The 16,236-nt window shown below is 42.7% G+C and overlaps 1 protein-coding gene and 1 pseudogene across 1 annotated transcript; both read left to right on the plus strand.

The window, feature by feature from the left end:
* The first annotated feature begins 1,370 nt into the window (after window positions 1-1,370).
* LOC115121376 (uncharacterized) lies at window positions 1,371-5,324 on the plus strand (annotated as a pseudogene).
* Window positions 5,325-5,630: 306 nt separating this feature from the next.
* LOC115121375 (squalene monooxygenase-like) lies at window positions 5,631-16,146 on the plus strand. Its single transcript, XM_029650450.2, has 11 exons — window positions 5,631-9,577; window positions 9,979-10,234; window positions 10,566-10,743; window positions 10,969-11,065; window positions 11,271-11,384; window positions 11,990-12,161; window positions 12,421-12,516; window positions 12,891-13,033; window positions 13,500-13,596; window positions 14,034-14,121; window positions 14,917-16,146. The coding sequence occupies exons 1-11, from the start codon at window positions 9,302-9,304 to the stop codon at window positions 15,107-15,109; spliced, it is 1,710 nt and encodes a 569-aa protein (XP_029506310.1). The 5' UTR covers window positions 5,631-9,301; the 3' UTR covers window positions 15,110-16,146.
* Window positions 16,147-16,236: the final 90 nt, after the last annotated feature.

Below are 16,236 nucleotides of genomic sequence, written 5' to 3' on the forward strand. Positions count from 1 at the left end.
CAATTATAGCACACTTCTTCCTCAATATAGGCTTTAAATCAGTGGCAATTGACCACTAAGAACCCTGCAAACAAGAGCTGAGATTGGAAGTTCCATTCATTTACAAAACAACAACTGAAATTGTTTTTCGTCGTGCATTGCAGTTAGATGCTTTATACATGTGAAGTTTCTGCAATATTAGCAGGGAAACCCGATTTTCCAAGGCAATGTTTTATTTTTGCTTGATTTGAACTGAAATAGGTGCCGGTATTGTGCATAACATCTCCCCCCTTCGCGTGAACGCGCACACACTCAATTCTTCATTGCTGCGACTTGCTTGCTAGTTGAGATTTCTGCTCTTCACTCCGTTGTCAGTTTAGCCTACATTTCACTGATCTTATTAGCAGAAAGCATGTTTTATTTGTGTTCTTCAAGGAAGCTCTCAGTGATCACGTTAGGCTGCGTTTCATTTAAATATTTTATGGCGGTTTGATCGCGGGGGGGGGGGCACTTGTAATGTCTGCAGTTTTCGGTTTGGCTATTTGTTTAGTGTATTAGTTAATAAATCATCTCCCATTATTTGACTAGTAGTTGCTGTGAAATGTTTATTGCTTGCCTACATTTGACTTCTTCCTCTATGTATAATATAACACATTCATTAATTGTTCATTTCGATTGCCTACGTGAAGTTTGTTCTCTAGAAAGTATTTGACTCTAGCCACATAATTAAGGAAATTATAAGGGGGGAAGGGTTTCGGCAACGCTATTTTCTTGCCTTCCTAAATTCTCCCCGCCCCCTTCTATCCTGGGACTGCAAGGCTTGGCAAACTTCAGAATCGTTCTGGTAGCTCATGTTGACCAGTAGTGTGTGCCACAGAAAGTATTTGATTCTAGCCACAAAATTAAGGAAATTAGAAGGGGAGGGAGAATTTCGGTAGGCAAGAAAATAACCTTGGTGAAACCCCCCTTCTAATTTCCTTAATTTTGTGGCTAGAGTCAAATACTTTCTGTGGAGGGAGTAAAATGTAGGCAAGCAATAAACATTTCAGAACAACTACTATTCGAATAAGACATGGGAGAGATGATGAATTTTGGCAAAGAGATTTATTTATAGACTAATACACTTGAAACATAGCCAAACCCGAAAACTGCAGACATTACAAGTGCCCCCCGTTCAAACCGACATAAAAAAGTAAATGAAATGCAGCCTATGTGATCAGAAATCTCAACTAGCAAGCAAGTCGCAGCAATGAAGAATTGAGTGCGTTCACTGGAAGGTGGGTGTTCTCGGCACAACACTTGTACTCAGCTCCGGTGAGCTCCTTCCCAAATCAAGCACTGTTCGAGTTAGTTCTGGGTTAACCGAGATTAATGTATTGCGAAGATTCCATATGTACCCAATGCTGGAGATCGAGACGTCTTGTGTTTCCAACACTACAATGCAGAAGAAGTAGGTTATGGCTAACTTGAAAGAAGGGCTGTGTTTGTCAGGTGTCATGGAAGTGTCTGTTGTCTTGCTGTTGCACAGTGAGACTCTACCTCCTTTACCTCCATGCAGCCTTTGAGTTCTTCACCAAACTTGGTGTGAGTGAGCTTCCACCCAAATCATGTACCTTTTAAAACTTTGTATTTTAGAATGTACAGCTTTTAAAAAATATATAGAAACTATATTGATTCATGTGTATGTTCTTTTCAGGTGAAGTACTGCACCTTTCACGACAGGTATTGTCACATTGTTCCTACAGTATCAAATCAATTTCTCTTCTTGGTCGTTGGTAGAGACATGGATAGAGTGTTCATGTATGCCTTAAAGAAGTAGAACCTGTCCAAGATGCTTGTTCTCTCACCCATGGTCATTGTATACTAACTGATCTCTGTTACCCTCCTATCCATCCTGTTGTATAGGGACATGTCCCCTGAGGGAAGCACTCTGGAGGAGTCCAACAGCAACCTGGATGAGATGACAGACCTGGCCCTGCAGCTGCAGAATAGGACTGGGGTGAAGGTGCTGTGGGTCACCTGCAATCTGTTCGCTCACTCAAGGTCAGCTTTCCTCACCAACCTTAGTCATTTTTACACTCCAAAGGTTATTTTCACTCTTCAAATTGGAAGAGATAGCACCTTACAATGTGTACATTATGTTAATGTTGTGTTATACACCTAAAAGCCTTACCATAGTCTTACTGATGTTTGCATGGCTCTTTAGGCTTGGGTTCAATGAGAAACTGGCACTTCAACCCTATCTTCTCCTTGGTGATATGTTGTAGGCTGTATAATAGAGAATATATGGTATATTATTGGCTATATGCATTGTTTTTCACAATATTTATGTCTAATTGTCCAGATTTTACGATGACGCCATCTCTTTGCCATTCGACTTAGAGCCTACATTTCTTTTGAATGAATTTGTATTTATTGCCAATACCATAGGTACATGAATAGAGCAGCGGCCAACCCTGACTGCCATGTTTTGGCCTATGCTGGGGCCCAGGTGAAGAAAGGATTGGATGTAGCCAAGATGATAACCTGATTGTGTTATTGTATATCAGAGTACAAGTTCTACTATGTGGTTACTGTTGAACTATGGAGGTCCTCAAGAGTCAGTTTATCTGCATTACTAACCACATCTAACAATTAGATGCCAGAAAATCTCTGATGCCTTTAATTTCCATCTTACATGTCTTTGTACATGTTGCTGTTTCACCTTTTTATAGATGCAATGAGTCATAGGCTTCCTGAAGCATTATGACCTGGACAGCCATTTCAAACTGAGCATCGAACCCAACCACACCACTCTGGCTGGGCATTCCTATGAACACGACGTCGTCCTGGCCTCTGTGTAAATCGTCATGTTGACTTTAATGTTTCCCAAACCGACCCCCTATCACCTGCTCTCTACCTCGATGGACTTGTGTAGGTCTGGAGAGATTGGATAGGTCGAATCAATATGTTAATGCGCCACATTGCCCTCCGATAGGGTAGATGTAATGATAGGGGAGTTATAATTTTCACCATATTCTTTACACCTTTCAGAAGTGCATAGGGGGTAGGGCCTAGTGGTCTTTTTTGGACTGGGTGGTTGATGTCATTCCTGGTAATCTGGATGTTCCAGTCCAGTTAACCTAATAAGCCTGTTGTTCTGGTGTGTAGGTTTGGCATGCTGGGCTTTGTGGACTCCAACACAGGTTTTTTATTTATTTATTATTTCACCTTTATTTAACCAGGTAGGCAAGTTGAGAACAAGTTCTCATTTACAACTGCGACCTGGCCAAGATAAAGCAAAGCAGTTCGACACATTTAACAACAGAGTTACACATGGAGTAAAACAAACACAGTAGAAAAATAAGTATATATACAATGTGAGCACATAAGGTGAGATAAGGGAGGTAAAGGCAATAAATAGGCCATGGTGGTGAAGTAAATGCAATATAGCAATTAAAACACTGGAATGGTAGATTTGACAGTAGATGAGTGTGCAAAGTAGAAATACTGGGGTGCAAAGGAGCAAAATAAATAAATACAGTAGGGGAAGAGGTAGTTGTTTGGGCTATGTACAGGTGCTGTGATCTGTGAGCTACTCTGACACCTGGTGAGGGAGATAAGTGTTTCCAGTTTCAGAGATTTTTGTAGTTCGTTCCAGTCATTGGCAGCAGAGAACTGGGTTCTCCTGACCAGGGCTGGGACACAGACCAGTTCCCCATGGACATCAGGAACCACATTGTTTTATCCTCCCCAGACTGTGATAGAGCAGGGTGGTTTGCAGCCGGGGGGTCTGAACTTCGATGCTAAGGTGCGTAGGGAGTCCACAGACCTGGAGGACCTGTTCATAGCCCACGTCGGAGCCATGGACGCCTTTGCACGCGGCCTGAGGAACGCGGTCAGGATCATAGAGGAAGGAGTTATGACCAGCATGGTCAAGGTAATGAGGCATAATTTTCATTAATTAATTTGTTCACGTATTCACTTAATCTCTGGGATGGTCAAGGTACTAAGACAATATGTAAATTAATTTAATCATGGACTTAACCTTATTTTACCAGGTATGTTGGCATTGCAAGGAGAGAAAATGTACTATCTGTGCTAAAGAATGTTTACGTATTAGCTAGCTATGCTCAAACTATATAAGCTTTCCCACACAACATCACTGTCTTCTGACAGGAGCGCTACATGAGCTTCAGCCATGGGATTCGTCAGAAAGTAGAGGATGGCAGCGCCTCATTGGAGGAGCTGGAGGTGAGGTCACTAGTGGAATAACAATGTAGTACCATCTCTACAGCACTCATGTGTTTGTAACAACACTGTTGATTCAATGCTACCAAATCAGTATAATGTTAATGGCAATTTTTGTTGTTTATTCTCAGGACTTTGTCAAGCAAAATGAGCAGCCCAAAGTCACATCAGGAGAAATTAGAAACAGTCTTTAACCACTACCTGTGAAGACATGTGGTGAAGTCTTGTTTGACCATGACACCCCTTGTCCTGAGTGTTATAGTGTCCATCCAGACCTTTCATAATCGTATTCATACACAGTGTTATAGTTTCATGTGACTAACTACTATTACAGTTATAGTAGAAATAATTAATCAGTGGATGAGTCTTGTGAATGTGGACTGTTTTAATGCACACTCCTGTAATGTTGACATGATTCGATTGTGAGGCCATCAATGGTAAAAACCAGAAATATGAATTTAATGGAGTATAAATTATATGGCATTTCAAATATTGAATTAATGAAGGAATTAATTAATTGACCACTGATCGATTGGAAGAGTTTTTCATACTGGAGTTGAATACAAAGAAGCAAACCCTATGGTGTCAGTGCTTAGCATAACTATTATAGTTATTAACATAAATATATATATATAGTGTTGCTACTTAGCTTCTAATGTTATAGTAACATTAAACATTTCCTAGTAGGGGTCTTGGCAAAAATACTTATGCAATATTTAGTAAGGCTCCCCAACATAATTCAGAAATTTTAATTCCAAACTACAACATTTTCAGACAAGATAGAACTGCCAAAGGGGCCGGTGTTGCAATCTACTGCAAAGATAGCCTGCAGAGTTCTGTCCTACTATCCAGGTCTGTACCCAAACAATTTGAACTTCTACTTTTAAAAATCCACCTCTCTAAAAACAAGTCTCTCACCGTTGCCGCCTGCTATAGACCACCCTCTGCCCCCAGCTGTGCTCTGGACACCATATGTGAACTGATTGCCCCCCATCTATCTTCAGAGCTCGTGCTGCTAGGCGACCTAAACTGGAACATGCTTAACACCCCAGCCATCCTACAATCTAAACTTGATGCCCTCAATCTCACACAAATTATCAATGAACCTACCAGGTACCCCCCAAAGCCTTAAACACGGGCACCCTCATAGATATCATCCTAACCAACTTCCCTCTAAATACACCTCTGCTGTCTTCAACCAAGATCTCAGCGATCACTGCCTCATTGCCTGCATCCGTAATGGGTCAGCGGTCAAACGACCTCCACTCATCACTGTAAAACGCTCCCTGAAACACTTCAGCGAGCAGGCCTTTCTAATCGACCTGGCCGGGTATCCTGGAAGGATATTGATCTCATCCCGTCAGTAGAGGATGCCTGGATATTTTTTTAAATGCCTTCCTAACAATCTTAAATAAACATGCCCCATTCAAGAAATTTAGAACCAGGAACAGATATAGCCCTTGGTTCTCCCCAGACCTGACTGCCCTTAACCAACACAAAAACATCCTATGGCGTTCTGCATTAGCATCGAACAGCCCCCGTGATATGCAGCTGTTCAGGGAAGCTAGAAACCGTTATACACAGGCAGTTAGAAAAGCCAAGGCTAGCTTTTTCAAGCAGAAATTTGCTTCCTGCAACACTAACTCTAAAAAGTTCTGGGACACTGTAAAGTCCATGGAGAATAAGAACACCTCCTCCCAGCTGCCCACTGCATTGAAGATAGGAAACACTGTCACCACTGATAAATCCACCATAATTGAGAATTTCAATAAGCATTTTTCTACGGCTGGCCATGCTTTCCACCTGGCTACTCCTACCCCGGTCAACAGCACTGCACCCCCAACAGCAACTCGCCTAAGCCTTCCCCATTTCTCCTTCTCCCAAATCCATTCAGCTGAAGTTCTTGAAAGAGCTGAAAAATCTGGACCCCTACAAATCAGCCGGGCTAGACAATCTGGACCCTTTCTTTCTAAAATTATCTGCCGAAATTGTTGCCACCCCTATTACTAGCCTGTTCAACCTCTCTTTCGTGTCGTCTGAGATTCCCAAAGATTGGAAAGCAGCTGCGGTCATCCCCCTCTTCAAAGGGGGGGACACTCTTGACCCAAACTGCTACAGACCTATATCTATCCTACCATGCCTTTCTAAGATCTTCGAAAGCCAAGTCAACAAACAGATTACCGACCATTTCGAATCTCACCATACCTTCTCTGCAATCTGGTTTCAGAGCTGGTCATGGATGCACCTCAGCCACGCTCAAGGTCCTAAACGATATCTTAACCGCCATCGATAAGAAACATTACTGTGCAGCCGTATTCATTGATCTGGCCAAGGCTTTCGACTCTGTCAACCACCACATCCTCATCGGCAGACTCGACAGCCTTGGTTTCTCAAATGATTGCCTCGCCTGGTTCACCAACTACTTCTCTGATAGAGTTCAGTGTGTCAAATCGGAGGGTCTGCTGTCCGGACCTCTGGCAGTCTCTATGGGGGTGCCACAGGGTTCAATTCTTGGACCGACTCTCTTCTCTGTATACATCAATGAGGTCGCTCTTGCTGCTGGTGAGTCTCTGATCCACCTCTACGCAGACGACACCATTCTGTATACTTCCGGCCCTTCTTTGGACACTGTGTTAACAACCCTCCAGGCAAGCTTCAATGCCATACAACTCTCCTTCCGTGGCATCCAATTGCTCTTAAATACAAGTAAAACTAAATGCATGCTCTTCAACCGATCGCTACCTGCACCTACTCGCCTGTCCAACATCACTACTCTGGACGGCTCTGACTTAGAATACGTGGACAACTACAAATACTTAGGTGTCTGGTTAGACTGTATACTCTCCTTCCAGACCCATATCAAACATCTCCAATCCAAAGTTAAATCTAGAATTGGCTTCCTATTTCGCAACAAAGCATCCTTCACTCATGCTGCCAAACATACCCTTGTAAAATTGACCATCCTACCAATCCTCGACTTTGGCGATGTCATTTACAAAATAGCCTCCAATACCCTACTCAACAAATTGGATGCAGTCTATCACAGTGCAATCCGTTTTGTCACCAAAGCCCCATATACTACCCACCATTGCGACCTGTACGCTCTCGTTGGCTGGCCCTCGCTTCATACTCGTCGCCAAACCCACTGGCTCCATGTCATCTACAAGACCCTGCTAGGTAAAGTCCCCCTTATCTCAGCTCGCTGGTCACCATAGCATCTCCCACCTGTAGCACACGCTCCAGCAGGTATATCTCTCTAGTCACCCCCAAAACCAATTCTTTCTTTGGCCGCCTCTCCTTCCAGTTCTCTGCTGCCAATGACTGGAACGAACTACAAAAATCTCTTAAATTGGAAACAATTATCTCCCTCACTAGCTTTAAGCACCAACTGTCAGAGCATCTTACAGATTACTGCACCTGTACATAGCCCACCTATAATTTAGCCCAAACAACTACCTCTTTCCCAACTGTATTTAATTAATTAATTAATTTTGCTCCTTTGCACCCCATTATTTTTATTTCTACTTTGCACATTCTTCCATTGCAAAACTACCATTCCAGTGTTTTACTTGCTATATTGTATTTACTTTGCCACCATGGCCTTTTTTGCCTTTACCTCCCTTCTCACCTAATTTGCTCACATTGTATATAGACTTGTTTTTTTACTGTATTATTGACTGTATGTTTGTTTTACTCCATGTGTAACTCTGTATCGTTGTATGTGTCGAACTGCTTTGCTTTATCTTGGCCAGGTCGCAATTGTAAATGAGAACTTGTTCTCAACTTGCCTACCTGGTTAAATAAAGGTGAAATAAAAAAAATAAACTAGGATGCCCTCAGAAATAAAATACATGTTTGTATTGATATCCTCACAATCCAATTTATCTACATAATCACCCCAAGGCAAAATACCGGTATGTAACACAATCCATAACAGCGTTATTTCCTGAGTCCTGGCTGCGAACCGGTTTGGTAACTTCCTCCGTAGTGTAACATTGTAAACCGATAGAACCCTTTCCAGCATGACACACTTGACAGTAAGAAAGACAACGCAATTTACGCGCATTCAACATAGCCTACATTTACGTTTGTATTACTTATAAATAAAATCACTTTTTGGGGTTCTCATACGCTTACAACGAAGTTTTGAATCTTGCTTGAACAGTCGCTAAGATTATTTGGTTGTGATCTTTGTAAAATAACTATTTTGGATGCAGCAGTTGTTAGCTAGAATGCTAACGCTCGTTGACATAGGCTGTAGCAAAAGCTAGCCAAAGAGCCATTTTGCTGGTTGAAGTGTTTTTTAAAAAGTATAATGCAGTTGATTTGCGATGATGACACAAGCAATACATTCATACAAGGCTTAAAATCAAATTATAACAAAAAGTAGTATGAAATGCACTCATAAGCAACATGTAAATATTGGCTCTTTCCCCTGTGTACTATCAGAACTTCCCCTTGTTCTGCCATCAATTTACGCGCATCGCCATCGTGTGGCAATGTGTGCAAACACAGAAAAGGGTCTATAGACACCTTTCCAGTGACATCATATCATACTATCCTCTCTCAGCCAGCGCTCCAACCAGCAGCCGAGGATTGGCCAATGGCCTGATAGCGTGAGCTCTGCTCACCGATGTGTTGTTCTTGATTGGACGGTTCAGATACAGAGAGGGCGGGACACCAAACCTGCGAACCCGAGTTTGTACTTATCTCATTATCATAAAATATTTAGCATTCCTTAACCATCTGACATGTCGGGTGGAATAATAGTCATGGTTTTTAATATTTTTCTTTTGGCTTAACGGATATTTATATATATTAAATATTACTGGGGCTACGATCTGCTAAAGTAACTGAAATAGGATGCTCAAGTCTACGCCAGTAAATATAATATTTGTTCTTTTTGAAATAATAATTGCTGAACTGTGATGAGATTTTATTGGACAATTGATTCTATTTCATGATCTTGGCTACTTTTTGTTTTTGCGATTTAGTTTCAGGTTATAGGTTAGGAAACATTCTGAACAGTGGTCATTTATTGAATGGGTTAGCCTATTCAGTTCAAGTAGCCTAGTATAATAACAGAATAAAGATGTGGACTTTTCTTGGAATTGCAAGTTTCACCTACATTTATAAGAAATGCGACGCAGTTTTGGAGTATGCTCACAAAGAGATAATCCTGGCGGCTGTAGTGTTCTTGGCAGTGGGGATGCTGCTATCCTATGTCAGGTACCAACGACATACATTCAAGGTACCCCAAATTCTACAATTACCGCTGGAACTTTTATTATCCCTACCGGTCATCAATACATTTATACCGAAACCCTCAGCTGTCAGGCACAGGAGTGGAGAGAGCGGTTCAAATAAGGTGAGTAATAATAACTGTATAATCTGTTTAAGAACAAAAACAAGAAATAAGCAAGATTAATACGTTTATTATTCTCACCCGTTGGCCTACTTCATTATACACTATACACAATAAAATAGTGTCCAATTATAGTCCAAAGACACTCGTTACGTTTTTGTTTTAACCTTCTATGGGTAAGTACAACTGAGACCTGCAGATCTATGTATTTATTTACATCTCAAACAATTAATTGAATGTTCATCAATGTTTGAGATTTAGCAGAACAGCTCTCATGAAGCCTTTTTGTTATAGCAAACCATATGCATTTTCAAACACCATTGCAAAGTACCATGAAAATGCCAATTTAATGATTTGAATTCCTTTCTCTCTCTCCCCACCATCCTCACTTTCTCTCCAAACAGGGAGGTGTCAGGAGGAAAAGAGTGTGTTCCTCAGGCATGGAGAGCCCCCCAGCAGCAGGGGACTCTCCTGCATCTCAGGAGCCGGATGTGATCATAGTAGGGGCGGGAGTCCTGGGGTCGGCCATGGCTGTAGTGCTGGCCCGGGACGGCCGGAGGGTCACTGTGATAGAGAGGGACCTGAAGGAGCCTGACAGGATAGTGGGAGAGCTGCTGCAGCCTGGTGGATACAGGGCTCTGCGAGAACTGGGAATGGAGGGTGAGTGGTCTCTGCAGCATGAACTAGAGATCTTTTAGTGTGGGGTCTACGTGTAAAAAGGTGATAGCGTGGGACAAATGACCAATGAGCTGACTCGCAACAAGCCCTTGCATTGAATGGGGGCTGTGCTCAATGAGCAAGGCTCACTGCAGGACCTATATTGAGCTTAAAAGTTGTTTGTTTAAAGTGGGACCAAACAAACTGTAGCAAAGACACCTAAGTCCCTATGTAATGTAAATACATTGCTTTTTGCCACAGACTAAAGACCTGAGTTGAAGGAATAATGAAAAGTGTTTCATCACCCTTGCCTAACCCTGGGCTCTCCTCTCAGGTTCAGTGGAGGGGCTGGATGCCCACGTGGTGAACGGCTATGTGATTCATGACATAGAGAGCAGCACAGAGGTGGAGATCCCATATCCCCAGGCAGACAGCAGTATCCAGTGTGGCAGGGCCTTTCACCACGGACGCTTTATCATGGGCCTGCGCAGAGCCGCCCTCGCTGAACCAAAGTGAGGCTGGGAGAGAACCTTCACCATACCTGTTGGACATGTCATTACTATCACTAGGGCCACACGTTTTTCCTGACCACATGACCAGGACCAACTCCAGGGTTTAGTTGTTATAGCCTGATTATGTTTTTCCTGGTCTGGTCATGTGATCAGAAGAACCTGTCTCTATTAATACCGTCACTATAACTACTGTTTCTTAATAACTGGTACTTTGCTCTCCCCTAGTGTTACGCTCATAGAAGGCACCGTGTCCAGCCTGGAGGAAGAGGATGGCTGTGTGACAGGAGTGCAGTACAGGGACAAGGAGACAGGAGACACAAAGGTCACCTCTAAGCTTGCGATGCAGTTTATAATCTGGTTCTCTCTAGATAGCTGTTGCTGTGTAAAATAGCCCCATGCTGATACTTACAATTACACTTGACAGTATTTACACCTATTGATTAGCAATTCACCAGGATCCATTGATAAGACAAGCAGTGTGACAGATGTGTTTTTAACAGATGTAATTGTGTTAATCTGTCCCATAGGAGGTCCATGCAGCAGTAACTGTAGTAGCTGACGGCTGTTTCTCAAAGTTCAGGAAGAGCCTGGTAGCTGGGAAGGCCCAGACCTCCTCTCACTTTGTTGGATGTATCATGAAGGTTTGTTCAAGTATTATGTTGAATGAATGAATGAGCTAATCAATGAATCGACCGACCAATTTAGCAGACACTTTTCAATATTTTATATATATATATTTTTTCTCCCCAATTTCGTGGTATCCAATTGGTAGTTAGTCTTGTCTCATCGCTGCAACTCCCATACTGACTCAGGAGAGGTGAAGGTCGAGAGGCATGCGTCCACTGAAACACGACCCAACCAAGCCACACTACTTCTTGACACAATGCCTGCTTAACCCGGAAGCTTAGCCACACCAATGTGTCGTAGGAAGCACCTACTGTCCGTGTCAGCACTCGGCCCCCCACAGGAGTTGCTACAGCGCAATGGAACAAGGACATCCCTGCAGGCCAAACCCTCCCTTAACCCGGGCGACACGGGGCCAATTGTGCACTGCCCCATGGGTCTCCCGGTCGCGCCTGGCTGCGACAGAGCCTGGACTCGAACCAGGATCTCTAGTGACAGAGCCTTAGACCACTGCGCCACTTGGGAGGCTAGCAGACATGTTTCACCAACCAACCAAACAAACTATTGATAGAATGCAGTCAGACTAATGTTTTTCCTTTCTGTCCTCTCCTGTCGTGGACAGAACTCTCCCCAGTTCAAGCCCCACCATGCTGAGCTGGTCCTGGCCAACCCCAGCCCTGTCCTCATCTACCAGATCTCCTCCTCAGACACCAGGGTGCTGGTGGACATCAGGGGAGAGATGCCCAGGAACCTCACCGAGTACATGGCTGAGAAAATACACCCACAACTACCAGGTAAGGGATTTAGGGTATACCGTATAGAGATTTAAACAGTATGGCCTCGGGGCTCGTCAGACTTAAGGGCAAACTAACCATATCCACCACCAGTGTAAAGCACCCACATGAATATGTGCTTGAGAGCTTCAACACACGAAGAGTAAAATACGGCATTATAGGTTGACATTCACTCTGTGTTGATTTCAATTCTTTATCCACCCATCTTTGTGGTGATGAATGTGTGACCTCTGACCTGACTCTGTTGTCTCTTCTCTAGAACACCTAAAAGAGCCGTTCATGGTGGCTCTGCAGAACGACCGGCTGAGGTCTATGCCAGCAAGCTTCCTGCCTCCGTCCCCAGTCAACAAGCCAGGTAGGACACTAGTACTGACCACAGTGTTGGGCTGTGTCCCCAAGGGCAAATGGAATAGGGTCCCATTTGGAACGCATCCTTGGAGAGTTTAATGTTGGCTGTGTGGAGTCTATCACACCATTATAGTATGGTAGATCAATGTTCTATTTTAAAACAGCAATAAACCTTGAAACCGTCAAAATAAATATTAGACCAACTGCATTGCTCCATTTGTTATGATCATTAACAGTATATTATTTTATCTTTAGGTAAGTAGATTGAAAGCCTGACCGGATAAGATATTTTGCTGAAAAAGATGATCCCTCTAGCAGTGTAAATGTGTTATGTTAGTGAGGTGTGGACTGGGGCTAACATGGGCCTTTGTCCTGTTCCAGGTGTGCTCCTGCTGGGTGACGCCTACAACATGAGACACCCTCTGACCGGAGGAGGGATGAGTGTGGCCCTCAATGACGTCCTGATCTGGAGGAGCCTGATGAAGAACATCCCTGACCTGTACGACAACACAGCCATGCTCCAGGTAAACTCACATCCCTAATCTCATCCCCCTTTCTTATGATTATTACATTTCCATGACATTTTGGTCATCTTATCCAGAGTGACTTACAGTCAGTATTATGTTAATGATTGGACAGTGGGTACTACAGAGAAGGGATAGACAGTAGAGGGGTTCAGACAGAATAGCCGACCAGGGGGATATCTGATCCTGAGTCAGCTTCCACCAGACCAGACTCCGCCACACACATTATCACTGTCTGAATGGCCTTGGTTGGAATGTGTATTGTTGTTTTGTGGAATGTGGGTCCATATTACATTGCAATCACCTGCTACCACAGAACATTAGGGAGTTTTATATGTGGCACAGGGCATATTGTTTCTGTAATCCACAGTGTTGTAGTAGTCAAATTAATAGTTACAGAGCAATGTTAGGATATATTGTATAAGGCTGAAATGTAAAACATGTTTTTTTATTCTTTTCATAATAGGCAAAGAAAAAATTCCACTGGGAACGCAAGTCATCACATTCCTTTGTGGTGAATGTGTTGGCTCAAGCCCTGTACGAGTTGTTTGCTGCAACAGACAGTGAGTCTCCTTCTCTGTCCATTTTACTATCCCCTGCCAACACATAGAATAGAATAAGGTCATACATGGTTATGCCAAGTGATTTGGTTCATTATAACGACATTATAATGCACTATACCTGTAGGATTTAATTAAATTGTTACCAATGTCTCTACTTCGATCATTTGTTTTCTAATGGTCCAGTACTTCTTCTCAGTAGATGTCCGTATACCTCATATTACTGACACTAAACACTTAGCTAGGGCGATTATAGCAAACAGAGAGGGACATTTAGAAGATATTCAGCATAAATAATTTCTGCTGAAATCATTTTTAGTGTTAAGCTGTGGATTTTACCAGCAGGGTACTACACTGAGATATACTGTACCATTTAGCATAATCTCCTTCATGGTTGACATGCATATTCATATGAGCTGTATGGTGTTTGTGTCTTTCAGAGTCTCTCCACCAGCTGAGAAAGGCATGCTTCCTTTACTTCAAGCTGGGTGGGGAGTGTGTCAACGGTCCCATTGGTCTTCTCTCAGTGTGAGTCTCACTAATGTGTTCGACACACTTCAAAACTGTTGCAGTTGTTCCTTGACTGTGTATGTCAATGCAATATTCCCCATTCATAAAATATCCCAAAATATTCATAGCGTGTACAAAACATTAGGAACACATTCCTATTATTGAGTTGCACCCCCTTTTGCTCTCAGAACAGCCTCAATTCATCGGGGCATGGGCTCTACAATGTGTCGAATGCATTCCACAGGGATGCTGGCCCATGTTGACTCCAATGCTTCCCACAGTTGTGTGAAGTTGGCTGGATGTCCTTTTGTGTGGGGGACCTTTCTTGATACACACAGGAAACTGTTGAGCGTGAAAAACCCTGCAGTGTTGCAATACACACTCAAACCAGTGCGCCTGGAACCTACTACCACAACCTGTTCAAAGGCACTTTGAATATTTTGTTTTGCCCATTCACCCTCTGAATGGGACACATACACAATCCATGTCTCAGTTGTCTCAAGGCTTTAACATCATTCTTTAACCCGTCTCCTCCCCTTCATCTACACTGATTTGAAGTGGATTTAATAAGTTACATCAATAAGGGATCATAGATTTCACCTGGTCAGTTTATGTCATGGAAAGAGCAGGTGTTTCTAATGTTTTGTACACTCAGTGTATATAATTGTATACTGTATATGCACCTGTATTGACATTAGAGGACCACAATGGAAATAATGTCTCCAAATTGAGCAGCCTACTATTATTATTGATCAAATTCAATCAATCAATCGTCTATGGTTTTAATTGGCTCTCAATCCATTCTATTCCCAGGTTGACGCCCAGTCCGATGACTCTGATTGGACACTTCTTTGCCGTGGCCTTCTACGCCATCTACTACAGCTTCAAGTCTGAGTCGTGGTTCACCAAACCCCGAGCCTTATTCACGAGTGGAGCTATCCTGTACCGCGCCTGTACCGTCATGTTTCCCCTCATCTACTCTGAGTTCAAGTACCTGGTGTACTGAGCAGTGATCTAATCTGAGCCCTAAACCCAGTGGAACGCACACCAGCCTTAGACAACAGGGTTGTATTCAGTAGTGCACAAACATAGCAAAACATTTTGCAATGGAATACGAACAAGTTCAGGTTGTCTCCTACACTGTTTCTGCCTGTTTTCTTCCATTTAGTTTCTAGTGAATACGTTTACTGAGCAGTGCCATCACTGACCCCTGGTGGAGAACACACACACACACACCTTATGTTGACATGACATACAAACAGTATAGTGACCTAAAGATGCACTATGAAAGTGTAGTTAACTGTCAAGTCATTTTGGCTGTATGTATGATTTATATGGAACCACGAGGCATGCCACTTTCTGGACAATGTTTCTATCCATTTAGGCCAGGGATCCCTTTTGTCTCAAGCGCACCCCTAGAGGCAAAAGATCTGTATAGCCTCTTTAATATTACACCATCCTATAATCACTATCAACAGGGATGCCGTCCAGGTCTCTAATGTGACCATTATTCAGTGCTGAAGCCTTTGACCTTGATCATATGCCTTTGTCTGCTCAATGATAAGACGACTTCTGAGGACGATGTCTAAATTGACGCTGACAATTATTTAGTAATGCCTTGTATATTCAGAATTTACATCACAACCATGCATTTACGTAGTGTAACAGACAATACGTAATAAGAGGTTTGCGTTAACTCTTAATTGCAAATTTGACCAAATAACCAGCTGAATATACAGTAGGACTGACTACAGATGTCTGTCTAACCACTTTGCTGCTAATTGAACATGAGAACAAAAAATGTCCGTCCTGCTTGTAAACTACTGTGGTTGTCTTCTATTTCTCTTCATGCCAATGATTTCTTTCAACACTTACAGTTGTTTCCCCCACACGAAGCGGAGTGTGAATGACAGCTCAAACACAGTTGGATGTTTGTCTACCCTTATTCCAAACGGTGTCCTTATTTTGTTCTGAAAAAGTATGGATCCTTGTACATTTACAATCAAATGATAATGTATTAAACTGTTTGATTGGTTCAAGTCAGATCGCCTGTCCTTAACTTTTGCCAAGTTATAGATTTCCTGCCTCAAAGGATTTTTACACATTGTGACAAGGGATTTCCCCCCACATCTC

Source organism: Oncorhynchus nerka, linkage group LG3, assembly GCF_034236695.1.
Source record: "Oncorhynchus nerka isolate Pitt River linkage group LG3, Oner_Uvic_2.0, whole genome shotgun sequence".
NCBI lineage: Eukaryota > Metazoa > Chordata > Actinopteri > Salmoniformes > Salmonidae > Oncorhynchus > Oncorhynchus nerka.

Bases quoted from the DNA above. Each gene is read 5' to 3' on its own strand.
- LOC115121375 (XM_029650450.2), top strand. From the start codon at position 9,302: ATGTGGACTTTTCTTGGAATTGCAAGTTTCACCTACATTTATAAGAAA. The intron at 12,517-12,890 runs GTAGGACACTAG...GTCCTGTTCCAG, and splicing joins GTCCCCAGTCAACAAGCCAG to GTGTGCTCCTGCTGGGTGAC. The intron at 14,122-14,916 runs GTGAGTCTCACT...TTCTATTCCCAG, and splicing joins CCCATTGGTCTTCTCTCAGT to GTTGACGCCCAGTCCGATGA.